Raw genomic sequence first — 27,731 nt, 5'->3', positions numbered from 1 at the left:
GTATTTGAAATATTTCTATAAATATTTAATACCATCTTTTTCCTGTATTCATCTCAACTCGCCCCATCATATTTTACCCCACTTACCCATTAAATTTCATTGCCAACTTCATAGAGACTTCGATTGGTTTAAAGTTTTTATCGTTATTGTTGATATTGCTTTATTGCTGCTAGATCAAAAGTAACTGCTTACAGAGTGCACTGGCGCTAAATTAGAATAATAAATAAATATTACTATATATTATAATACATACAATATGCGAATGAATTTGTTAAAACCTTACTTAAGCATATACATACATACGGATTATTAATTGCGAAAGATATTAACAATTTGTGGTTGATTCTTGATTGCGGTTAAGTCTAAGTCTAAGTTGCTGCAGCCTATGGTTAAGGTATATATATTTCTCAATTAGACAAAATACAATAACGGTAACTACTACAACTTTACAATTATGTACAACTTAAGAGCTATAGATGCATACGAGCATATGTATGTATATGCCGCTCGATCGATCGATCGACTGCCACGCTGGGCCCTTAGAGCTAGGCTATGTACAGGCTGTGCTTGGCCAACAGAGAATGTTTATACACTGCATATACACTACATACATACATATATAGGAGTATATGCGCTTCTGGGTTATTCTAAATATCACACTGTGTAGGATGTTGCTTAGCGTTGGAGAGAAGAATTTGAAATTACACTAACAGAGAATGCAACACAAAATGCTAACTACGCAGCCAAACTAACTAGCTTAACTTAGCTAACTAACCAACTAGCTAACTAACTAACTAACTAATTAACCTTAAGCTAATTATACTACTAATGCACTTGGAAGTCGCGCCCGTGCGGTGGCAATGGCTGGCTGCACATTAAGCGGAAGTTGCCATGCTAAATGCCAGGAACTTTAAGCGGAAATGGGCCTCGGTGTGGAGGTTCGCTGGTGGCTGAGATCGCTGTGGAGCTAAACCACCACAGTGGTTAGCACATCGCCGCTTTCGTCGCCCGCTGGCGGCGGCAGCGACTTGCAGTTGATCGAGCGCTTGCCAAAGTCCTTGCGCGGACTCTCCAGCGAGCCGACCGTGTTCTTCTTCATATCCAAATTCTGCGTCTTCTGCAGCAGGATCTGGGAGCTGCGCTTGTGCGCCTGCTTCAGGCCGGTGCTCACGTCCAGCTCGCGCTCGAAGTCGCAGGGCGGAAACAGGGGCTGCGACCGGTGCAGGGCCGAGCTGCTGGCCGCCGTTGCCGCCAGCTCGGGCGCCGGATTCAGGCTGAGCTCCATGCCGGTGCCGGCGCGCAGCGAGGAGGTGCTGCCTTTGAGGGGATTCGTATAGCGTCGCAGATTCTCCTCGTTCTGCAAGTTATTGGATTTCTCCTCCTCGTGACGCAGTGCATCCATGGGCGGCGTCAGATTCATGCCCGAGCTGCTGCGATAGGCCAGACGCTGCTTCCAATACAAGGTGATGAATATGGAGAAGCCCACCAGCACAATGAAGATGCCGCAGAGCACGCCAATGAGCAGGCTGTGGCTGTTCCCATCGGCCACGCGCGCCGTCTCCAGCTTGACCTCCAGTATGGAGGTGAGCACCGCCAGCTTGGCGTGCTGCAGCTGCAGCTCGTTGCGCCGCTGAATGCCACTGAGTTGACGCGAGCTGAGCAGCTCGCCCAGCAGAGACACCGCCACGGGCAGCTGCTGATCGTTGAGTTTGCTGGATGACTGCAGAAGCAGAAGAGGAATGGGATAGATTAAAGAGATGCTGGGAGATGGAACTACACGCTCGACACTTGCACTTACCACTGTCAGCTCGATGGTGTCGTTGGTGCCCGTCTTCAGGTCACACAGCACCATCAGCATGCCCTCCTCCTCGACGAGGCCCGATGGAGTCATCTGCGGCTGCTTGATCAGGCGCGCCGCCAGCAGCACGCGCACCAGGGAGCACAGGCCCTCTATGGTGGCGCCTTTGCCCACGCGCTCCAGGTCCAACAATATCGTGAGTCGTGCGCAGTTCTCGTTGACCAGCGCCTGGTTGGGCCAGCAACTGGCCTTGGCTGGCAGACGAGGCGGTGCCACTCGCCGTGATGGCTCCAGGGCGCGACAGTCGCCGCGCACGGTGCAGGGCGGCGAGAGACAGGTCTCGCCCAGGGCTGGGACACACACCTCGTGCTGCTTGCAGACGCCGGATAGGTTGGAGGACTTGGACAGGGGATCCAGCTTGAAGCAGTTGGGCAATCCGCACCAGAGATTCGTGCAGCGCGAGGTGCCGTTCTCGCAGACGCAGGCATTGCAGTGCTCATCCTCCTCGCTGCGCCCGCTTAGGGCAACGTCCAGCCAGCTTTGGCTCTGATTGAGCGCCGTATATGGAGAGATGGTGTTGCTGGCATTCAGGCACGCCGACTTCGGATCCGAGAGCACTATTGGGAGAGAGAGAGCACAGTTCCTCAAGCTGTTGATACTTCTCTCCTGCTTCATGTATACTCACATATCTCGCAGCGCAGTCCGTGGCGTCCAGGCGGACAGATGCACGTGTAGCCGCCAATGCCATCGATGCAGGTGGCGCCGCCCTGGCAGGGCTGCGGCGAGCACTCGTTCACGTTGATGCGGCAGTCGGGTCCCGAGAAGCCCTGGGCGCACAGGCAGCGAAACCAGCCGGCGCCCGACTCGCAAGTGCCGCCGTTGTGGCAGGGCTGGCCGCGGCACTGGTCGATGGCCTCCGCGCAGAACAGGCCCGTCCAGCCGGGCGCGCAGCGGCAGTGCGGCTGCAGCGCCTTGTCCGGGGCGCCTGGCATGCAGGTGCCGCCATTTTGGCACTGGCCCGCATAGCAGACCGTGGCGCGCTCCGAGCAGCGCTTGCCTATTAAAGAGAGAGAGTAGAGCAAAAGACTTAGGCAACGAACTTGAACAAAAAACAGAAACTATGACAGGATGTTGATCAAATGAGCGCGCTAACCGTGGCTGATTCAAGGCTATGCCTAATTCTCACATTGAAAAGTAAAAGTGTGCCGACATAGATCGATGTATTCTGGCTACAAATGTATCTGCAGCGCAAACCGTGAATCTGTGACAAAACAGCGAAACGCGTGAAATATGCAAATCGCATATCGAAAACAAACATAAATCATGCAAAATACGTTGTGAGACGCCTGCCTGGGTGGATGTAACACAAACACACACACACACACACACACACATGCACGCACACACGTGCACATGAAAGTACGGCTATGCCCCACGGCTCTGCCACATGGGGCAGCGCTGAGACCAATGCGCAGATTATTGCCGCTCACAGTTTGTTACATTCGCCACAAATTGAAGCTGTAATGACTGCCGACTTTCAATGTTCAAATAAATGCGACCGACAATTCAACTGTGTGTGTGTGAGTGTTTGTATGTGTTTGTGTGTGTGTGTGTGTGTGCGAACGTGTGTGCAGCTCACTTAACGTGCTCAGCTCTCGTCTCGCGCTCATTTAAAGCTCCTAAAGCGTTGATAATGCTCCAGTCAGACAGTCAGCTTATATCAGGTTTTCATACACTCACACAAGGCATATCGACTACGTACAGCAGTTGGCCATGCAGAGCCTAATGCTCAGCTAATTGCCATTAAGTGCTAAAAGGAAAGGAAAGCCTTAAATCAATTTCGAAATATGCTGGAATATGAGCAATATATATATATATATATATTTGTATGTATTATGCTGTAGGTTGATGACCTTGAGATGATAGTAAACCTTTCAGCAATCATATCTCATATTTTTGTAGCTAACTAGCATTTACCTTCAAGAAGAAATTCAATTAATTAATTGATTATTAAGGAAATTAACTGACGAGCAGTTATATAAATATATCATATCTTATTTTACATCTCTCTGCACAGCTCAATTGAGCTCCTGATTCAAGGATAGTGTATTGGCAATTTGCGTGTGCTCGACTCCAATTTGGCAGCACTTGTTGCGCCCCGGTTTTGACGTTCACTTAAGCAGCGGCTGCACCGCACAGCGACTCACCTGTCCAGCCCGACATGCACTCGCATGTAAAGTCGCCGTCACCGTCAAGGCAAATTCCAGCGTTTCGACAAGGATTCGGTGAGCATTCGTTGAGATCTGCAGAAAGTTAATGAGTTTGCTGTTTCTGTTTCGCTTTCTGTATGTGTATGTGTGTGTGTGTGTGCGGGAATTACTTACTGTGCTCACAGAAGGTGCCGGTGTGGCCCACATGACATTTGCAGAAGGTGCCCACGTCGCTCATCTCGCAGCTGCCATGCCCGCTGCAGGGTTGGCCACCAGGCGTTGTCGTCTTCGTCTTCGTCGTCTTGGTTATCGTCGTCGTCGCCACAGTGCTGACATTGGCGAAACAGCCCTCTGCGTTTGACAGACAGCAGTGAATTAGGCTTAGGGCGCTTTAGAGGCTGGTTAATGCTTACCATTGCAGGGCGGCTGCGAGCAGAGGGGACGCAGCTGCTCGCAGTGTTTGCCCGCACGATCTGGCGGACAGTGGCAGTAGTAGCTGCCGGGCGTGTTCAGGCAGCGGCCCTGCAGGCAGGGCGAGGGCGTGCAGTGATCCTTGGCCTCCTCGCACAGGCTGCCCGAGTAGCCCAGCGGGCAGATGCAGTTGAATTTGCCAATCATGTCCACGCACTCGCCCCCGTTGCGGCAGGGCGAGTTGGCGCACTCGTCGATGTCCGTCTCGCAGTCGCGGCCCGTGTAGCCTGCGGCGCAGGCGCAACGGTAGTCGTTGACCAGATCAATGCAGCTGGCGCCGTTCTTGCACTGGCCCACACAGTCGTCCAGATTCTCGGCACAGGTGGCGCCGCCCCAGCCCTCCAGGCACAGGCACGAGAACGAGCCGGGCAGATTGAGGCATTCGCGCGCATTGATGCAGGGCCCGTGCGTGGCCACCGAGTTGGAAGCGGCCACGGCGCTGGTCAATGCCGCCAGCAGGGCGGCCGAGCTGCTCAGATTGCTGCCAATAATGGCGCTTGCCGTGGTGGTCAGCAGTGCATTGGCTGGCAGGGCAGCCGCATAGGATACCTCGCATTCATTCACATCCATTTGACAGACATCGCCACGCCACTCGGGCGGACATTCGCAGCGAAAGCCGCCGATTAGATCGACGCAAGTGCCACCATGCTCGCAGGGACCTCCAGCACACTCGTCGATATCTGCAGAGAGCGAGAGGGAGATATAGAGAGAGAAGGGGGTGAAGTGAGTCAACGCTTGGTCAAGTGGCATTCGAGGCTCAAGTGCAAATGTGTTGATTTTGTTGTTCAGCCCGTTCGACTCGATGCGGCCCAGGCCCTCGTCAAGCAGGTGGCCTGAACACTGGCTGAGCCCCGTCGAGTCGTTGAACCGGCGACTAAAAAAAAACTGACGTGCGGATTGGTAGCTGCGTGCAGGGCTTATCGCTAGCCAGAAATCGCCGTGGAAGACGCTGCAGCCAGCACGCAACTCATTTGTTTGTTTGCTGATAAATAAGGCCAGATAAGAGCAGCCCAAATATTTCGGCTGACCCTTGGCAGGGGCTGGGTCAGCTCTTTACAGTTGCGTATCAATATTTTAGCATGTTTGTGTGTTTGTCTGTTGCCTCAACTGTCTCACGGCATAGTTTGGCCGCAGCAAGTTTGTTGCCTAAGTCTTTTGATTTTAGAGCGGCAACTTAATTAGCTTACGGCTTATTGCACTGCCCAATCGAAATGGCTGAAATGGCTGAAATGGTGAATGTGTGTTTCGGTCGTGCTCCAATTGGAATGCAAAATCAAATTTGCCAGACCACCAGAGCAACAATAACAATAACAACAACAACACCAGCGAGCCTCTGCGTGCGTGCTACGTTTCATTTCATTTCGCTACAGTCAAATGCGTGTGTGCTCAATTGCATGATCGAGTGGAATGGAGCTCTGGCTCTGGCTCCTACTCTGGCTCTGGCTCTGGCTCTGACTGTGGCTAATCGCGTGCTGCAGCCCGCTGGCAAATGCGAAAAATTAAATCAAAACTCACTTATTTCACATGTCGGTCCCGTCCAGCCGGCCACACATCCGCAAGTAAACTCTGCGGCCAGAGGCGGCAACTGTTGCTGCTGCTGCTGCTGTTGCTGCTGCGAGTCATTTCCATTGCTGCTGCTGCTGCTGGAGATGTTGCTGCTGCTGCTGCTGCTGGCTGTGCTGCTGGCATTCTGCGCCTCCGGGAAGAGGCCCGCCAGGCTGCGTATTGAATTGCGACGACTTATCGGCTTGCCCATGGAGGAGCTCATGCCACGCATTGCGCGATATGTTGGCGGCTGCCTGGTCGCATTCGTTAGCTGCAAAGAGTAGAGCAGTTGTTGTTGTAGTAGATGAGCAGCAGTGCCATGGCGAAAGCCAGCGGCATATTAAATTATTTTATGGCACTGCAGAAATACGTATCTATAAATCGAGGGCTTACCTTGAGCGTGCAAGTGCCGCCATTGCGACAGGGCTGTGTGGCGCATGGATGCTCCACAATTTCACACTGCTCGCCGGACAGCCCCTCGGCGCATGTGCAGCGATACTGATCCGGTGCGGTGTTCTCGCAGGTGCCGCCATGCTTGCAGGGTTCATGGGTGCCACAGTAATTTAAATCTGTGCGAAGAAAAGAAAAAGAAAAACCAAGCGATATGCTTAAAATATGCCACAGCCAACCATCGAGCCATCGAGGCATCGACACATCGATGCTATCAATGTCATTGGCCATGCCAATGGACCAGGTGTGCTGCCTGCGCTGCCTGGTAATTGCCTGGCTAGGAGTCACCTCGGGTCACTTACCTTGATCGCATAATATGCCACCCCAGTTCGTATCGCATACGCACTTCCAGGCGCTGCCATTGCAGGAGCCGTGCTTGCAGCCCGGATAGACCATGCACTCGTTGCACAATGGACCACGCCAGCCGGGTCGACATCTGTTCGGAACGGTGGGAAAGCAATGTTGGTGATTAGCTTTTGCAAATTAGTTATGTAAAGGGTATGATCTATATGCAACATGAATTTTCCAGGAAAATCAACTTGATGAGCTTAAATGTAAAATTGATGCCAGTAATTGAATAAGAGATTCGATTCAAGGCTCAAACTGTAATGATGTCTGATTCTGGGTCATCTTAGACCTAACTGAGATGATGCCTAACTAAATGTAAATTATCAAGTGATATCATCAAATGGTCTCATTTCTATAGCTTGAATATCCTTAAACCAGGCTGAGATGTGGTCGGACTTGTTGTGAATTCTCAAGTGAGATCACTGATCAGGCTCTAGGTGCTATTCTTTTCATTTACTTTGATTTTATTGCATTTCCGCTATAGAAGATTTGCCTTCACCTTGCTGAATTTTCTTGCTTTGCTTCTCCAGCTAAAATTCGGCCTCATCTGTTTCTGCCAGTTCCTTCAACTTATGTGTCAATTTGCATGGGAACGCATGTCAAGTCTTTGTAATCAGTGAATTGGGTCATTTTGAACTTTGGCCTTGGCTGGAGCAGCAATAAATGCTAGGAAAAGGCCATTTCCACTAGCCAAATGAATTTGTGTTGCCGCTGATGCTGCGATTTTATCGCCGCAACACGCCAAAGTGCAGGGATCAGAGTTAAATTGCCTGGCCATCGAGTTATCGAGACTGGAACCACCAAACCGCCAAACCGCCAACCGCCAACGGCCGGCCGTCAGTTGAGGTGCTAACTCTACAAGCCGGGCATGACGTGGCCGGAGATAGCCGGGTACGGCAATGAGCTGAACGCTGGCTGGGTCCGGGCCCAAGCCGAACGCTGTTCGATGTCTATAATTTATGATTTCATTAAAACAGCAGCCTGTTGTTATCTGTAAACGAATCTATTGCAGTGCGGCGAGCGCAAATGGGCCAGCAACGTGCAAACAGCAAAGTAATTTTTCTTCTTGCTTATAATTGTTGTTGTCTGGCTGTCGGTCGGCGATTCTCGATCGTCGGTTGTTCGCGAGGCTGTGCGAAAAATCTGTGGAGTTAGCGCTGGAAATCTGCTGCAAGTTGTTGCAACATTTGACTGGTTTTTGATGGTTTCTAGGCCACGCTAATTATTGCTATTTAGAATCAGCGCGCCAGGACCCAATGCCAAGGCGGTCTCGGTGCTCCGACTGGCGGTAGAGGAGAGAAACGGACAGGCGGGGTGGGGGCTAAGGGGGCTAACTGACGAGCGACTGTGGCTGTTCGCTGAGAAATGCAATCATGACCGTTGGCTCACGTATTCTGTGTTACGCTCGAACATTAACAACGGCAACAACAACCACAACAACAGCAGCAGCAACAACAACAACAATTCCACAAACGTTTTTTCGTGCTGCTGCCGCCTGCGGATGCAACTGCTCAGCAAGCTCCAGCTAAAGCGCTCTGCTCCTGCCAGTCTGGCAGCCGTTCATGTTGTGTTCTGGCAGCGGGCATGACCATTCACTTGGCGATCAGACCCAGGGCACAGTCAGAGAGAGAGAGAGAGAGATAGAGGGTGGAAGAGAGGCACCATGTAGTATTGGCCATCGTGCGGGTGTTTGATTAGCAGCCAGAAGAGCTAAGAGGTTGCGGCCACAGTCTGTGGCAGTGCTTGAAAGCGCCGCAGCTATGGATTGAGAATTGCTGTGGAAAGTGCAACATCGATAGCTCTTGATTGCAGATTATAGCTGCTTACAACTTCATAGCGATAGCTAGCCAGATTTTATTATGGATCACAGCAGCGCCCGAGTGCCTCAAAAACCATTCTGCGAAACTGAGGTCGTTCGGTTTACTGCGCAGCCAATTTGAGTATATTTCAGTTGGATAGGCTATGTGGCTTATATATCGATAAGTCGATCCAAGTTTAAATTAACGATAACTTGACCAATATTGCGCTTATATTTATATATATATATATAATAATGCATTAGCAATAAAGTTTAAGTGTAAGAGGTAGGCAAAATAATAAAAAATATCAACCCAATCTTTGTTTGTTACATATGGAGAATCTATCGATACTATGTCGATAATTGACTTCCTGTTATATGAAATTTAATCTATAGATCTGAAAATAATTATAGGGAATTGAGAACTTGTGAAACTGCTGTCTTCTGTATTAGATTTTATATGAATTTCGTACTTAATTTATTTTAATTTTCTTTTTAATTGGTTTTATTTCGTTTCTAGATTTTAACCTTCTTCAGCTTCAAGAACAATCAGATTTCCCATTTCAATCTCAGTGCTCTACCGTACTTTCCGTTACAGTTCGTTAAAGCTATGCTAAAGTCCATTTCTCAGGTTTGTCAGGTCGATTCGCATTGCTGTAATCGATGCATAAGAAACTTTCCCAACTATGAATGTGGTACATGGAGCCTGACAACTATTTACACATCCGTTGGGAGTGCTACAAAAAACAAAAAACTAAAATACATCACCCAGAGAACCCCCATTTCTCTGCAGTTAATTGTGCTATAAAAAGAAAAGCAGCCATTATAACTGTGTCTGTGTCTACGTCTATGGCTGGTCAACATCAACATCGGCATCAACATAGCTAGCAATCTGCCCCAAGGGGCAGATGGCCCGGCCATTAAGGCGCCCCAAAGTTGTTCGACACACGACGCAGTTGCAAAAATAAGAAAAAAGTGTCATAATCACATCGTTAAGAGACAGAGAGAGAGAGAGAGAGAGAGAGGGGTGGCTCATAGAGCTAATTACAATGTTGATGTACTTACTCGCATTCACCGGGTCGATCACATTTGCCGTGTATGGGATCACAGCCGGGCTTGCAAATGGCCTTCTCACAGTTGACGCCCTGCCAGCCATTGAGGCAGAGCTTCTGACCCTCCGAGCCACAGGCGTAGTGTCCAAACTGATCGTCGCGCGGACGGCAGAAGGTCGTGCAGGTCGTGTTGTAGTAGGTAACGGCGCATTGCACCCGGACGCGGTAGGTGATGCGCGCGTTGCGGCCAATATGGTCCAAAGTCTTCCACTCTGGCGACGGCAGTATCACGCCCGAGTATGATGTTTCTTCAATTAACCTTTCCGCATCTGCATTTTGGCATTGTGTTCGTTTGGGTTTGGTTGTTGTTGTTGTTGTTGTTTTGTTGCATACCAATGACAATTGTTGGACGACGATGGTGGCATCAACGTTGGCGTTCCACAATAGTTGTCCAGGATTCGGGTAGATTGGAGTTGAGAAGGCAAAGCTTTAGACATGGCTGACAACATTTTGCGCGCAATTGGCAACAGTTGCTGTCATGGCTGTGGCTGTCTCTTATTGTTATTGGGCTGCTGGTGCTGGTGCTGTGCTAATTAAGCCAAATGCTGTGCACAACACACGACCAACAACAACAACAGCAGCAGCAGCAACAACAACAGCAGCAGCAACAGGCACGTACAACAAGCTGCAATTGCAATTGCCACCGCACTTACCTGGATAGGATGTGTTGTACATGTCCAACGCCTGGAGTATCAGCGTAAACGACTTCTGTAATTGAACAATGCGCAACAAAATGGGTAAGAAAACAAGAAGAAGAAGAAGAGTTTAGCAATTGCAACATTAATTCGAAAGAGCGGGGGACGACGGTCGGCAGAGGCGGAGCGGGAATGGCGGAGGCAGCATTCGTCTCGGCTCAGTGTTGACGCTAATGGACAGTTTAATCTGCAGATGCAAATGAAGACAGCGACTAAAAAGGCGAACAAACGAGCAGACGGACAAAACAAAGCCAAATGCACAAACAAACACTTTAATTTCACGCAGAATACGAACAACAAACAGCAACAACAAATAGCAACAAAAACTTTCTAAACTTGGCCAATGAGTACATGGCGTGGCGCATTGGAGCTGATTGCATGTCGTGATTTACTCTCGTGACACGCGTGAGATCCAATATGAAGTGTTTGATTTAATAAATAGATTATAGATAATAAAATAAAATAAGAATAAATAATTAAATCATTAATAAATGAGTTGCAACATATACAAAATTAATGAAAATATACAGACAAAAATTTGACAAATAAAAATTTAATAATAAATCAAAATTAAAGTTGTTTAAATAATTTTTGTAGAAAAATAATCAACTTATTTAAATTGTATTGGTTTTTTATTGATTATTTTCTTTTAATTTATTTTATAATTTTTATTTTTATATTTTTACTCAACCATAAAAATATATATTTTTCAAAAATTTAATCCAAATGTTTTGACCACAAAAAGCGTGGTAAATAAAATAACATTTTATTAATATAATGTATATTTTAAATCACATTTGCACTTTTACAGCATGCTCCCCTTTTGTAATTCAAGATCAAGATCAAGATAATGTTCGTGTCACGCGCTCATCTCAGATCTACACTGCAAGCGATTGAGTGCAATTGGCCAAAGAAAACAAATTTTTTGCTTTTTTTTCTGCATGCGCGCATAAAAGTTGAAGACTCGCCATTCTGTGTTGTTGTAATTGCCAACTGGGCAGCTGTGGAGCTGTGGAACTGTGGCACTGAGAAGATTTCTCGTGGCACAAAAAGCAATTAAACGTCTACTACTACGACGAAGGTTGTCGTCTGCACCGCTGGATGCCAGGAAATGCTCATTTAGTGATCGAAGGAGGCGACAGCCGGCGCTGGCAGTGGCGAAGGCGGTGACTGGGTGGGTTGCCTTGTTCCCATGTAATTGGCCGGGCGGCGCGACACTAAATCAGTCCAAAGCAGACGTTGGCTAATTACAAAACCGTCCAGCTATCGTCGCTGCTGCAACTTGACACAGTTTGTCAGTTTGTCAATTGTGTGTGGCTGCTCGAATTTCCATTCAATTTCCCGCTGTCATCATTGCACATCTCGCTCTTCCGGGCGAGCGCATGCCACAAAAAAAAAACAAAAAAAAAAAATCTAGACGCATGGCCAGCGGAAGTTTTTCAATTGAAAATGGCGTTGAATTGGTTTCGGATTTCACCATGCAGCAAAACTGACAACAGACACGCGCCAATACGAGCGCAAACTGTTACTAATCGGACAGATCATATAGGCATACCACATATGTATATTGAGTGATCTGATAGCCAAGTGACATACAAAACAAGCGAATACAACTATAAAGCAAGAATCTTCATGATTTGTTGCGGAAGACCTATAGATATATAGAACACATAGAAAGAAACCTAGATTGAAACCTTTTTATAGAGAAGGCTTAAACATATCCTTGTTCATATTATAATATGCTCTATGAATTCTCTTCTTTCTTAATTATATCCTTTCCAAGTGCAAGAATAACTCAATTTGATATACAGCTTTTATATGGCATATACACGATTGAAGTAATACATCAATGTTATTCTCCTTCCAGCTGACTATGCTTTAAAATTACTTTTACATATACAGGTTTAGCATGTTAAATCCCTGTTGGCAGTGGTTAGATGTCAATTTTTCAGATCCTCCTTCCATTATTACAACAACCAACATTTTACTATACAGGTTTCCAAAAGGTTAAATCACTGTTAAAACTTAAATGTGGATTCGGGACTCTGATGAATAGTCTATAAAATTCCTTCCATTATTACAATGGAACCCATCAGCATTATCAGTTTGATATATATTTTCAATACATATATATCTGTAAATCTATTCAATTTAATAAATAGTTATCTCAAGTATTGATAATTCTATGAGCATGCAAATAAAAAGTTTCACTGAAAGCTTTGATCGATTGTGGCCAAAATCAAGTAGCAAACAAGTCAGCATCATTGAGCTTTCAATTGGCCACTGAAATGTTTACAAACTGTCAAGAAGCTGACCATACTTGGCAGCCGAGAAGACCAACAAACAGCTGAGCTAGACAAATAACCTACCCACTTTCATCTATCCATTTTTCGTTACCTCTTCTTTTCTCTTTATCAATGACATTGGACCATTTACGTATAGAAAGCTTTCGAGTTGGTTTCCTATTTCTTATTCTTACTTAGTGTGAGACTCCAAATATAGCTGCATGTGGGGGCAGTCCAGCTATGGGAATGCCATTCAGCTGGACAAAAATATATATGTATACACATATATAAAGTGTACATATGTATAAGTATCTATGTATGTACATACATATATATTTAAAAGTGGAGCAAGAGCAGCAAATTCCACTTGAGAATTTTGGATGATTGCGCACGCGCACTCCAACAAAAGAGTTGAAAATATTGTCAAGTGAAATTCATAGTAGTGTAGATATGCATGTGTGTGTGTGTGTGTATGTTCATGTGTTCAAAGAGTTCGATGGGCCTGTTGGGGCTTAGTATTTGACAGTTACATTGAAGCCACAGAGCGAGTGTGAGAGGGAGAGGGGGGAGGGCGGATGTGCGCAAGAAGGGGGACTACTGATGATGTTGTAGCTGCTGCTTCACTTGGAACAAGTGCTTGAAGTATTTCATAAGTCATGTTTATAAGTTTTAACGTGCCATTCACTCAATCAACCCAGTCGAAGACCCCCGCCAACAAATAAGACAGTCAACCGAAAAAAAAGTCATTCAATAAAAAGTGGGACAATTGCGACGCATCCAACATCAGAGAGACAACAACAACAACAAAAGTAACAACTCGCTTATATTGGCAGCTTGATATTTTTTTTTTGATTTTGTTGCTGCTGCCGCAGTTGTTGTTGTATTTTGAAGATTTCGTGATTTTGTGAAAGGCTTCTTGAGATTTCAGTCAGCAAATATTGCCGTTGTATGCAGAATTTGCCAATGCCGACGCCAGGGCAAACATTTGCCAGGTTTCGTTTGAGTCGCGCATAAGGCACACCACAACCAACAAATATATATACATATATATATATGTATGTATATATGCACATGTGAGGCAGGCAGGCAGGCAGGCAGCCAGGGCAAGATTAAAGCGAAACCATAGCGAAGCGTAACGTATCGCCATCGGCCAAGCGACAAGCGCGACAAGGTAATGTTCCCACGAAACAGGTTGTCCGCACTTCAGGCCACGACCACGACACTGCGCCGGCACAGAGTCAGACTTAGATTCAGACTCGAGTCGGACTCAGGCCCCAGCTCCAGAACAGACCCCCAGTCCTCGGTCCACGCTGAATCCACACAGAGCCGGCTCTGACGCATGCGCGCCGGCAGCTCCCTGGCCCACAGTCGCTTAATGTAAACGGCGCGGCGCATGCGCATGCCGACGTCGCTGCCGCCGTTAGCGTCGCAGTCGTCGCCGTTGCCGTTGCCGTTGCCGTCAGCTTTTGGCTTATGGCCATCAGCAGAATTAGTTGGCAGTGTCGAGGAAGGCGTGTAATTGTTAACCAAGTTAGTTTTGTGTTTGTACATTACCAAAACATTGCCGTTTTTTTTTTGTTTTTTTGTTTAAGGCAAGGCGTATACGAGAATAAGAAACGACTAGGCTAGATTGGCATTAAAACCAGAGCATTACACTTGGGTATAGGCGACTGAGAAATACCCTGTGATCAGAAAAAACCTGTGCAAGGTGAACAACTAATGCATAATTAAAGTTATAGCAGTTACTCCAAAACTGTAACGAGCTCATTGAAGGCAAAGGCTTGAACTTGGACTAGTTAAGAGAGCTAGCCTTGTAAAAACCACCAAACCCCAGTCATATATGATTGTTGTCCATCAAACTTTAGCTAATATACCCCTTTCGACCTGCCGAACAGGGCACAAGTCTAACTGGCAACCGCGCCCCAGCCCAGGTTACATTTGGTGGCGTTGACTTGGCTTATGTTTTATAGCGCGACGCAAGCAGAACAGTCGAAATATGCCACATTTTAGCAGTCATAAGCCCGCATTATGCGCACTTAATTAATGCCAGGCCCAGAATCCGAGACGAGGGCGCACCGAAAGAGGCTTAAAGCAACAACAATAACAATGCATATATATAGCAACCGAAACAAAAAAAAAACTAAAAGGAAAAACATAAAACATAATTTTTAATTGCTTTTTATATATGCGGCTACCAGAGTAACTGAGTAAGCGGCTTTTTAGTGGCAGCAGTCGTTGATTTATTTGCCACAGATACTTAAGTATAGGCTACGTACATATCTATATATCCATGTATGTACATATGTATTTGCTAGAGCTTTAAGTCTGAACATGACTTGAATGTTTATGCTTTCGACTACTGTAAGATAATAACCCTACTTCTAGCCAAGTGGACAGCCCACGCAAGCGGCTCAATAATATATCTTTCTGGGGTTTTTGTTCTCTTTTCTCTTGGTCGCTGAGCTGAGACCGGAAACTGCGATACATTCTCCGTAGATCGTTAGAGCAATAGACTACCGAGCGGCGCTTATCACTGCTGCAGTTGCTGCCTGCCGCGTCGCGTCGGTTGCGGTTGCCAGCGGTCGGGCTTATCGCTAGAAATTCCGCGATGACGTCTCTCGTCCCACGTCTCGCATCTGTGTGCTCCATGCGGAACACCCCCTCAGCCCTATCAATGCGTTAGCTCGTGCCAAAAGTGTGCGTTTTGCTTTTGTTTTTGTTATGAAGCGAAGGAACAGTGGGAGCAAAGAGAGCTTTCGTTCCGTTTCGCTGCCTACACCAACCAGCAGAAGAAGAAGAAGAAGAAGAAGAAGAAGAAGAAGAAGAAGCAGCAGCAGTAGAGCAACAACAACTTACCGTCCAACGAAATGTGAAGGGCAGCACAATGGCACCCACGCCCGGATCACTGAGCACAAAGCTGGAGCCGCCGAGTATCTTCGTGGTGGAGTTGCCAAACGAACAACCCGTCGATATGCTGACGCCCTGTTCCGTCGTCTGATACTCCTTTAGGCACAGCCGAAATGCCGTTGTGCAGGGCGAGCAACCTGCAAAAAAATATGCGAAAATGGGGTAGATAAGCATCAAGTAATTGAGACGGAACTTGAAAATATCTGTATATAAATGGAGGGAGACTTAAGTCTATAAATACATTTTATATTAATTATATATTCTATCCTATCCAGGACTTTAACTTTAATTAATATTTCTGCTATGGCAGATATTTCATTTAGTTTAGACAATTAAACACCTAAACTTCAATTAAGATCAGACTATGCTAAACCAGTTTTGTTAAGGAAATAATCTAACCGAAACGTAAACTGAAATATCTCCTAAGAAATGATCTAAAAATAATAAATTGTAAAGATCTCGGTAGCTAAGCCAATGACCTTGAACAATTTAGACTTACGGCATATTTATAATGCAGTAGACATAAATCTGGGCTAGAAATCAAGACTCAAACTGTTCTCAAACTACTCATACGAAATTGAAATACATTCCATAAAATACTATTATAAATAGTTCTAAACTTGACTAAGGAAGAAAAGCAGTTGATTTTTGGCAGTTGAGATTAAAAGAGAAAGTCTGAAAAAAAAAAAACAATAAAATAACGCTTCTAAAATACTAAATGATAAAAAAAAAACTTTTTATTCTAAAATAAAAACCCTCTCGCAAAAATTTGACCTTGAGTTTCATAAAAGTTATTTTTGTATGCGATAAAAACATTTGGAAACGAAGCAAAATTGAGTCAGATTAAAATATGTGTCAGTTATGTAACTCATATATGTATATACACACATATAACACATATACTACACATCATATGGTTATTTTAATCAGTTATACTCGATTTGGGCGTAACTTACCCGTTGTCTTCGTGGCTCGCAGCTCCGGGGGCATGCCGCAGCAGTAGCCGCTTAGTAGATGGCTATTCGTATTTGAGATTTCTAATATTTCCAGCTCGAAGTTACCAGCTGCGGATATCTGTAAAAATCGAAAGGTACATCATCAGCAATAAGCCGCAGCCAAAAAAAAAAAAAAAACAAAAAACAAAAATGAAAATAAAATACAACAAAAAAAAGAAACATGTAAACACAAATTTCGAATCGTTCAAATCAATCACGGCCCATAACGAAGCCATAAGCTAAATAAGCGTACAAGACCGAAATAAGTCCCCGTCTGGCTCTTCGAAAGGTTAAACCCTGCCCTTGCCATGCCCCTTTCCCCCATTGGACCTCGCCTATCTAGCACTAACCGTACCCAATATCAAATAATATGCTCAACACCGTCGTCGCTACGTTCGCTTGTTGTAAAAACTAATAAGCCACCTAGGGCGCTCTGATTGGGCTACGGTAGAGGTTTTAATTAAAAAACACGAGAAAGAAATTCAAAATGGATGAAAACATGCACATATCTATATATACACTTACATATATATATACATATATAAATATAGTTTTTCTTGTTGTATAGGAATTCGTAGTCAAATGAAAGGAGCGCCAGACGTAGATTGGAAACGGGAATGAAGTCTGATAAATCTGCCGGCCAAATGAAACATGAAAATAATGAGAAATATTTTCAAACACAAAGCGCTTTGTGGTTGTGGCTCACTTAATCAAACGAGATATCCAGCCAGCTTATACAATTTAGAATGCCTTTTGTTGGCCATAACAGCTGGAGTTGGCTAACTGCCTAGCTGGCCAACTTGTTAACTGCCTAGCTGGCTAACTGGCTAACTGGCCAACTGGCCAACGGGCTAACTGGCTAACTGGCTAACTGGTAGCATTGCAAATCAAAAGCCTATCGATAAGCGCATTTGCCATAAAATTAATAACGCATTAGATCGGCCGAGAAATTGCACATAATATTTATCTATTTCCACATAATATTTGCTCATAATTTAAGACTTCCTCTCACTCTCCCATGCACTACCTCTCTCGCTGTCTCTGTCTCTCTCTCCCTCTCTCTGTCTCTGTCTCTCTCTCTCTGTCTCTGTCTTCTTGCGCGACCATGGCCATCAAGTTTGTAGTTTAGGGTTCATTACAAAGTCCGAGCGAAAAATATGCTAATGAAAAGTTTTTAGTTGGCAACTTTTATGGTTTCATATTTCACGAAATTTATTGTTGGGCTTCGTGCGCCTCGCACTTGGTAGCTGGCAGCGTTGATAAGTTTATTAGAAATAAATTGCAATTTAGCTCGGGCTCTGTCGCTGTCCTCTGTCGCAGTCTGTGCTCTGGCACCGGGCTAACGGCAGTTGGCCCGTTTGGACGGACGCACTTCTTGGCCATGTGCACCTGTGCGGCACATATTGAACAAAAAGAAGAATCTTTAAGTTGCACTTGAGAGTTGGTTGTCGTTGTTGTTGTTGTTGTTGTTATTCAAGTTGAAGTTGTCGGAGCAGGCGAACGCGCATTGTTGATCAACCCATAGATCAATCAATGCACAGTCAATGCTTGCCACTTGCCACAGTCTTGGCTGAGTTCTCAGCCATCGGATCTCAGTTGTGCCTTTTGTTTGCCGCATTGTGCTGCAAGCATTTGGTCAGTGCCCAAGCGGCAAGTTGATTGGATTCTTGATCGGATCTGTGCTGTGAACCGGTTTGCCTGCTTACTTATTTATTTATCACATTTCTCTCCCTCTCTGCATCTCTCTGCTTCTCTTGCTCACTGTAGAGCCTGCATTTTCATTCATGCCACAGACGCGGCAAGTGCAGCTGCCACAGCTGCCACAATTTCTGATTCTCGCAATCAAGCGCTAATATTCGATACAAACTTTTCACGTAATCAATTCGATTAGATAATGCCCATGAAATGCCTCAAACGATTCGTAATGCGGCGCCAAATATCAGAAAAAGGTCTCACAATTGATTCAACAAATAAATATAAATCTAAGGAAATTGTATGAAATATGAAAAAGTCACTATAAATAGAAGCTCAATAGGTAGAGTGGAATGCGATCGACCTCTCATTGCTTAGTTATATTGGTTTTACTTTAATATATATCATATTATAATGTATATTATAATAGGTCCAAAAATTCTATTTATAAAATTATAAATTTACTATAGAGCATCTGAAACTTATACAATTTTCTTCTTCTACTACCTATTCCTATATAGTATTTCGGCCCAAGAATCTTGGAATATGACTCATACAGACATTGTAGAGTAAGTACAGATAGTATGCATAAAGGGAGTTACCAGATTAATGAAAATATTTTATAAAAGAGGAATAAATACAAACATAATTTATGCTATGTGTATACAATCGACTGAAATAAGAAAGCTAGCTAAGTATTATAGCAATAGACCAACAACAAAATTCACTCATTAAACGTTACAAATCTCATGTAATACCCCCAATAATTAAGTCTTTTTGGCCTGCAGTTGAAGCCTTGTGCTAAATTTATAAACATATTAAGTTTAATGCATCTGTTTAATGAAGTTAAATACACAAATTCATGCGATATTCCATTTTGAAGATCACGTAATTATATTTTCATCAACTGGCGCCTGTAACAATAATTTTCGCCCTAATGAGCCCAGCGACTGCAGTGCGGAACGTTTTGTTAATGCCTTAAGCGTTGCGATAAACAACAACAACAGCAGCAGTGACAACAACAACAACAACAACAAGTTGTACAAACAAAACGATCGTGGGAGCTGAATGCTCAATTCGCCAACTCATTTTGTGGGACTTTCGAATGGCAAGAAGAAGGCGAAAACACCTATATATACACTCGTATATACATATACATATATCTTTATGAATATCTTCAACAGTTGCCGCCGACTGCCAGTTTAATACGCAGCTTATGATCAATAAATGTCAGGCCTTATGTGGCGACTTTAGCTCGGCGGTACAAGCCGATTCCTGTACGCTTATAACTGGGTTAATACGCCCCATGATCACTGATCAGTGATCACGGATCACGGATCAGTGACACTCGCTGAGCCGCAATCACTGCAGCCAACTCTCATTTCCTGGAAGCGACCGACTAAGCCCAGCTACAAAATATTTCACTTTTCCATTGCTTAATTAATTACTAAATAGTAAAGGCGGTAAGCATTGACTAGATAATACTCGCTCGGAACGGGCGAAATTCATGAGATATCCAGTTTTTAGGGAAACTTGAATCTATAATAATGAATGAATTTTTCTGGTTTTTCATTTATATATATTTTTGATAGATCAGATGTTATTATATTATCCCTAAATGTGCTTGTCTTTATGTTTCCATATCAGCAATTGCAAAACAATCTCATTCCTTATCTTACTATCCGCCATAAGAAATATAACTATATTTGATCCTACAATATATGTATATACAAATCTTGTATTCATTCATGTCCTAAAATTATCGTAGTCAAAGACTTTAAAACATTATTTATATTATTAAGAAGTATTCATAACTAATTATGCGAGCATTACAAAAAATCGAATAGACTCTTTTAAGTTTCTGAACGGGCATAACAATGTTGAGTTAAACCATGTCCATTTAGAGGGCCATTTCTCATCTGACGACGACTTTTATCGCCAGTCTTAACCGAAATCAATGCACTCAGAGCTGCTGCTGCTGCTGCTGCTGTTGCTGTTGCTGTTGCTGTTGCTGTTGTTGGAGACTCAGATAAATGTGTATAATCAATTTGATAGCCCTGTGTTGTGGATTAGGCCTGGGCATTCTAATGGCTGAAGCTGCGGCTGGTCGCGTATTAATCAAATTGTTGTTTGTCTTTATGTATGTATATACAAACATAGCATATACATATATGTATATGTACATACATATATATTCTTGATCGCAGGCAACGCGATTAATTTTATGTATCTTCGGACCGTTCGTTCTGTTTAATTGCCTCGCAGGCATCTGCGCTGGCATCTCAATACATGTTTAGGCACTTTGTATAACACTTTATGATGTCTACGCCCCTAAATAAAAATTTGGTGGGCAACGACTACCGTTGCCGCTGCTGAGGCTGCCGCTGCGGATGCTGCGATTGCTGTGGGAACCAGCTGGACCAGCGGCAAGGCCAACACATTTTCGAGTACCCAGCGATGCTTTGATGCTTTGATAGATACATGTTACTTTTTGCCTAAATAGTTCCGAGTATCATAAATACCCAAGCGAGAAAAGGTAATGTAAATCCAGGCTTACAATCATTACTCATTGCTGATAAATATCGTGCGCGTTCCCTGTATTACATTTCAATTTATATTGAAATGGAGTAGTCCCTCTTATATTGCTCTACAGCAACAATTTCTCAGTCTGATTGAATTAAGCTTTGATGGCTTTAGAGCAGTAGTAAAAGCAATAAAACTAATTCTAGATAAAATTTAATTAGTTTTATGGAGCTGACTGCGAAGTGGTGAATAAACACAAAATAAAATCTGTATATGGAAATGCAAATGGAGTAAACAGAAACTACGTATGCATATATAGGGTAAAGAAATAGAGAGAGAGAGAGAAAGAGAGCTTTAGGACAGTTTCGGTATTTTTTTTTTTTAATTTAATAAACTGTTTTTTGGGTTATTGAACTTGGAAGTGATATAAGTAAACTATCTGATGAAAAAAGAATTTTTTTATCTAAAGATAAACATGAAAATAAACATACTCTATTCTTGGCCATTCATTCGATTCGAATTTGATGAAGACTCTGAGCTAAGCCAAGTTTGTGAATGGCTTCAACCTTATGCTATTTACGAGTTGATTAGATGATCTGCCACTATAAACTATGTCATGCTTATCAGAGTGAGATAGCTCTTGGGTATATTCTACATTCTGATTATGGCTGATACTACATACATACATATATCATGACAATAGCAGTTAGTTCGTTTCGTCGCTTTGTCAGATTTGCAATTCTACTATTCTTCAGCACCCTCATCGATCAGTTCCCACACAGCCAGCACACACACACACATACATATACACACATCTTCTTATTGCCTTGGGCGCAATTTGAGCCAAAAGTTGAATCAACTTCAATTTGGCTAACGAGAAATCAACATTGGGGCACAGCAACACCCGCATATTTAAACTAAATTTTTGTTTTACTCTTTATTTCTTTATTTCTGGTTCTTTTTCTGTGTGTGTTTTTTGCATGTGAACGCTTTTTGCAGGGGTTGTTGTTGGGTAGGGGCTTTGCTTACCTTATGGACTAACAATATTAAAATTAAAGCAATTAAGTTGCAGGCAGACTTTAATGATCGGCAATCGTCGATCAGCGAACGCAGCCGTTGCCGTTGCCTTTGCCTCGCTGCAGACATTGTTGATTCTCTCGCTGTTGTTGTTGTTGCTGTCGATATTGTTGTTGTTGTTGCTGCTGGTTCTGTCGCAGTTGTTGTTGTCGTTGTTGTCGTTGTTGATTTTCGGCGAAAATGTTTTCTAAACATTTTGTACATTCTGTGCGCGTTTTTGAACGTGTTTGCCGCCTGCTGCTGCAGACGATGCTGGCTCGCAGTTTAGTTCCTTGCTGCTGGTTGTTTGTTATTATAATTGTTGTAGTTGTTTATGTTGTTGTTGATGCTGTTTAAGCACAACTTTTTGGCACAAGTAACGCACTCAGATTGACCATTAATTAGCCCATTGCCCAGATAACTATGTTGTTGTATATATATATATATGTATATACATATGTATGTATTCTGGATATAAACAACTATTTGCGTATTGTTGTCGCTGTGTCAGCGCATTTTTTGTTTCGTTTCGTTTTGTTGTTAATGTTGTTATCACGAACTTTTATTATTATTACAGCAGTTGTTGCTGTTGTGCTTTGCATATATTTTTGATTTAACTCTCATTCGTTTTCTGTACACTTTACACTTCCACTTGATATGACGTTGTTATTGTTGCTGCTGTTGTTATTGATATTGCTATTAGTATTGTTGCTGTTGCTGTTGCTGTTACTGTTGTTGTTGCTGTTGTTAAGGCAATTGTCAAACAAAATGGAATCGAAACACTACTGCCTGTGGCAAGTGCCTGTAAAATCCATTTCTCATTGCTTTTAAGCACGCATCATCAACGCTAATTGACACGCATTTGTTGTTGTTGCTGCTGTGGATGCTGCTGCTGCTGCTGCTGCTGCAACAAGTGCTGGCAGCAACAGTTGCTTTTGCCTGCACAACCGCAACAACCGCAAAGCGGCTCAACGTGCAGCAAATGCAAATGCAATTCAATTTATGTTAATTTAACACTGTTTCTGCTGCTGCCGCTGCCGCTGCTGCTGCTGTTGCAGTTGCAAGTTGCAAGTTGATGCTGTTGCTGCTACTGTTGTTGCGGTGTCTTTGGCCACAAGCAATTTGCATCTTGTGCGCATATTAATTTACAGATATTTTAGCTCTTGCCCACATTACTCACGCTGCCCCCTGTTGCTGCCCCCGCCTCTGTTTGGGCTGCCTCTTGACTTGGCCTGTGCCATTTCCCCCCGTTCCAGCGGCAAGCACACGATGTTGATCGGGTGTTAATTGTCCATTTAATTAAGTAATTTGCTACGCTTCCATATGCCGCTCCTTGCCCTCTCGCCCTCTCGCCTCTCGCCCTGCCCTCGGCGAACGGAAGTCGTTGACTTTGAGTCGAATTTGTGCATAGAGGCCGCTGTGTGAGAGCTGCATCGGCAGCCAGCCAGGCAGCAGGCACGACCGGAAGTGGACCAAAGGGTGCACTTGGCAATTGGCGCAATTGAAGTTGCAATGAGAGGGAAATCAAATATGACAACTGAAACATAGAGTATGCAATTTTATGGAAATGAACTGAAAACTAAAGACTCAAATACTAGTCGTAAAAACTCAATTTGAAGCTTTAAAGGGAAACGAATTTAGAAGACAGTATAAGCATAGCAGTGCACATGACAACTGCTCTCTTATACTATAGTAGTTCAGCTGATTGCCGCTGCGAATGTTTGCTATCAGCTCATTATATAAGCAGCGCCTGGCATAGTACTTAGTTACAGTTATGAAAGCTCTGGCACGTTCTGTTTCGCCCTCTGGCTGCCTGCTCTCTTGCTCATGGTAAGCTCATCCAAATGCAAGCATTGCCCCCGTTCTGTTCTCTCCCACTCTGACTCTCTGTCTCTCTCACTTTCTGCCTCTCTGTATTATCACTCGCATAGTGGAATTGTTGTTGTTATCGTGCATTATGCGCTATTTACACATCCTATGTGCAGCTATGTATGTTTCTGTGTATTCGTAGTTATTTATTGTGCTTCTATTTGCTTTCTTTCACTCGTGTTTCGATTCCACTTCGTTTGCCTTTGCGGGTGCGCGGGTGCGTGTCTTTGTGTGTGCGCGAGTGTGTGTGTGCTTGTGTGTGTGTGTGTAGCTCTGAGTCTGCGTTATCAATGAAACCGTTGCGTTTGCGGCTATTGTGGACTCTGACGGAGGGCAAGGAACACATTCGCATTCGCATTCGCATTCCCATTCGCATTGTTTGCACTTTTACTTTAGTGCTTTTATTAACAAATTTATTGTATGTATGTTTGTGAGCGTGTGTATGTATGTCCATATGTAGTTCGTATGCGTATTGTACGAGTAATTGAGCGCTATTTCCGTTATAATATTTATTTCGCACTGAGAATCACACGCTGAGCCGAAGACTTTCGAAGCTTTGATTTATGTTAAGTTAAATCGACAGTTGAAAAAAAATAAAAATAAATTTATATGAAGTACACATGCACACACACACACAGAGGCTGTCAATTGTGCCTTTTTTGTTGTTATTATTGTATTTGTTGCTATTGTTATTGTGATGATTACTTGTTGGATTTCTGCTTTGCCATCATTTGTTGTAATCAGCAAGCAATTCAATTTAATTGTAACACATTTAACACTTTCACATCATTTTCATTGATTATCATTGTTGTTGCTGTTGTTGTTGTTGATCACACACAAACACACAGACACACAGTCCCAATTGCACGCACACATAATCCAATTGGCATTTAGGGTTTACCGTTTGCACCGCTGCAAAAGTGCTCTTTACTGCTCGAAGCACGACGGTCGACTAAATACGTTGCTATTAAGCGTGTCCTGCGGCGTTCGGTTAGCCTGCAGCAGTAGCAACAGCAGCAGCCACAGCAGCAGCCACCACACGGGGCGGAGCAACTCACGCGAGAGCGTTTGCTAAGAGAGTAACTAGCAGCGGCAGCAGTTCGGCAGCCCAACCACCACTAGCTGCAGCAGCACTGATATTTACGAACCGGCGTACGCCAAAGCTGGCCACTGTTCGAGCTCGAATTCGAGTTCGATATCGAGATCTTGTCTTGTACGTAGACGACGTAGACTTCCGCTCGCTGCTTGCGTGCGCTTCAGGCGTCAAGTTGCGACTGATTGGGAACTACTGCTGACGGCGTCTGGCATTGCCGCTGGGCACGTTCACTCCGAGCTTTGTCAGCTCGGCGCGCGCGCTCTCTTAGCGTGTCAACCGGTTTCTCTCTTCGCTCGGTGCTCTTTAGCCAGCCGCTGATTGGTCGCCCGAGCATTGCCTGCGGTCTGCGCGACTGACTTGTTAAACGGAGTTGCCCCGTTCCGAAGTGGAAGTCGTTGGCGTTCGGCTGCGTCGGCTGCGTCGACTATTGATGTTGCTCTTGCTGCTGCTGTTGCTGCTGCCTACACGCATGCGTGTATGTGTCTGGAGGCGCTTTTTTATGATTTCAACTTAATTATGTTTATAAACGCTTGCCGCGCCTGCTCTAGATCTAGTTAAAATGCCGCACGGCAGCCTCTGCAATTGGCCCAAGCGTTTCATTAGCGTTTTATGGCCAGATCGTGGCCAGCGCACGTCCCGGGGACACGTTTCACTTGCGCTGCTCCAGGCGTACAATTAACACCTGGAATAACAGTAAAAAAGATGTTGGACCACTATACGGCAGCTGTATGTGCACAAGCTCTGCCTCTGCCCACAATAAATATGATCCGAGCTGCCCATTTTTGGGGGCCAATTATTAGTGCAGACTTACCGCACAGACAGTGCGGCGCGACTCTGCCCAATTATATGCGGCTCGAGTGTGTATAAATCAAATTTAAATGCAACTCTTTGGGCTATCGATATGCCTGCTTGTTGTAGCTGTTGTTGTTGTTATTGTTGTTGTTGCTGTTGTTGTCGTTGTCCAAAACAAAAGACTTAAGCAACAAACTTGGCAATTACATGCAGACAGCAGACAACAACGCGGCAGCATCTTTTGTTGTTATTGCTATTGTTGTTGCTGTTGCTGTTGCTGTTGCCGTGTTGTTAGCGGCTCATATTTCTTAGCGCGCATATCTAAATATCGAATCATGTCGCTGATTTGCTCTGCCGCACCATTGTTGCTGCAACTAGGCACTGCAACGGCAACGGCAACGGCAACAGCAACACCAACAACACACACTAAATCTCATTGTGCCGTTGTGACATGACTCTTGTTCGACAATAGATAAAACAAATTGACTTGGTGTGTGCCCAAAATGTCTTCTCTAGCCATTGGCCTAGCCAGTTGCCGTTGCTGCCGCATCTGCTGCTGCTGCTGCTGTTATTGCTGCTTGCTGCTTGCTGTTGTTGTTGTTGTTGTTGCTAGTGGGCGTACCAACAGCAACAACAACTTAAAAAGCTAGCAGCCGCTGCCGCCGTCGCATTCGCATTGGTACCTTTGTCATCTTTTGCAGTCGAGAGTCGACAATGAGAAAAAGTGCACCACAATGCCCATTATCAACAGCATATCTACGAAATCCCCGAGCGACAATTGTCCAACGGGGCAACGGCGACACCGACACCGACAGCAACAGCAACAGCAGCAGCGACAGCGACAGCAACACGCTGTCCAAATATGTTGCAAGTTGGTGTTATTCTTCACACGGCATCATAAATTTCACGTATAATTGACGCTTTCAGTTATATCAAAATTGGCTAAAAGGCAGCAACAACAACAGCAACAGCAACAGCAACAACAGCAACAGCTTTTGCGTTGGCGGCTATCGGCCTCCAGGGATTACTTTTGCACTGTGCCTTGTTGTTGTGTTGGCTGACTGTGGCTTACATTGTTTTTGGCCTACAGCCACTGGGACGGACGGATGGACGTACGGCCAGAGTGACTAAGTCAGTCAGCAACTACTTGCTGTCTACAGGTGTTTACTTTTCATACGTTTTAATGGCATTTCTTTGTTGAAATTGGCTTTTATTTGTATGTGAAACCAACTTACATATATAGTTTATATGTATATATACATATATATTTTAGATCTCTGTCTGTTTTGTGAGCACATGCACTGTTTTTCCGCAACCACTGACAGCTGCACAAGTGGCACTCGAAGCATTTTGCAGCACACGCCATAAATCCCAAAAATCAAACATATTGAGTAATCAAAGCCACAGAGGCTGCACGCAATTAAAGGCGTCCAACAAATTTTGGGCAGCATGCCACAACAACAACCAACAACCGACAACCCACAACCACCCTACCCCACGCACATGTAGAGATAGCGAGAACAACTTTTGCTGCAACCCCCGTTTGGGCTGGGCTCATTAGGCAAACAGTCAAATATGTTGCCAATTTCCAACCAGTTGGTGGTTTTGCACCACTCAAATTTTATGACAGATTTTTCAAGTGCTTGGCGGCTGCACTGCCTGCACTACCCTGTACACTTACCATAGAGGGCATATTGAACCAAGACACACAATGTGAATATTGAGTGAGATTGCAGGGAAACGTCGCATTACAGGATATCCCATTATCGAGCATTGATTGCAGTGACTTCTTGCTTGCTGCTTCCGACTCTGCGGTGGCGATGGCGGGCGTTTAACTGTGTGGTTAAGATGGTAGGCAGCAGAGGGCGGGTCAGGGTACAGCTGGAAGGCCTTTAAAAGAAAAACATTGCCAGAGGTTAGTTGTTTATGAACCTTTTTATAGCCGTCGGTCGGTCTTACATATTTATGCACCATATTTTACCAATGCGGTAAGTACTTTGTGTGGTTTCTTGACAAGCAGTAAAGTAAATATAAATCAAGAAAACATTTACAAATATAAATAAATAAAGAAGTAACATAAATATTGAAG

At 44.4% G+C, this 27,731-nt stretch overlaps 1 protein-coding gene across 14 annotated transcripts; it reads right to left on the bottom strand.

Annotated features, from left to right (window-relative positions):
• Positions 1 to 123: 123 nt before the first annotated feature.
• On the bottom strand, positions 124 to 27,731 carry Ser (protein serrate). 14 transcript variants are annotated; one of them, XM_089466589.1, is made up of 15 exons: positions 27,602 to 27,731; positions 27,324 to 27,532; positions 16,576 to 16,693; positions 15,569 to 15,756; positions 10,386 to 10,440; positions 9,686 to 10,001; positions 6,777 to 6,910; positions 6,418 to 6,593; positions 5,995 to 6,295; positions 4,422 to 5,159; positions 4,183 to 4,359; positions 4,006 to 4,101; positions 2,484 to 2,855; positions 1,799 to 2,415; positions 124 to 1,720 (listed from the first exon to the last, which is right to left on the bottom strand). In XM_089466589.1, exons 2-15 carry the CDS (start codon positions 27,414 to 27,416, stop codon positions 968 to 970), a joined length of 4,134 nt encoding a protein of 1,377 aa, XP_089322715.1. In that variant the 5' UTR covers positions 27,417 to 27,532; positions 27,602 to 27,731; the 3' UTR covers positions 124 to 967. The 14 variants fall into 14 exon arrangements, with proteins under 14 accessions (XP_089322715.1, XP_089322666.1, XP_089322642.1 ...); XM_089466540.1 differs by lacking the exons at positions 27,324 to 27,532; positions 27,602 to 27,731 and adding exons at positions 21,859 to 22,687; positions 24,903 to 25,045; XM_089466516.1 differs by lacking the exons at positions 27,324 to 27,532; positions 27,602 to 27,731 and adding exons at positions 21,859 to 22,626; positions 24,903 to 25,045.

The sequence above is a fragment of the Drosophila arizonae genome, chromosome 2, assembly GCF_054131065.1.
Source record: "Drosophila arizonae isolate 15081-1271.41 chromosome 2, UAZ_ARI_1.0, whole genome shotgun sequence".
Classification (NCBI taxonomy): Eukaryota; Metazoa; Arthropoda; class Insecta; order Diptera; family Drosophilidae; genus Drosophila; species Drosophila arizonae.
The sequence above is the reverse complement of the archived record's forward strand: the minus strand, read 5'-3'. Positions and strand labels throughout refer to the sequence as shown.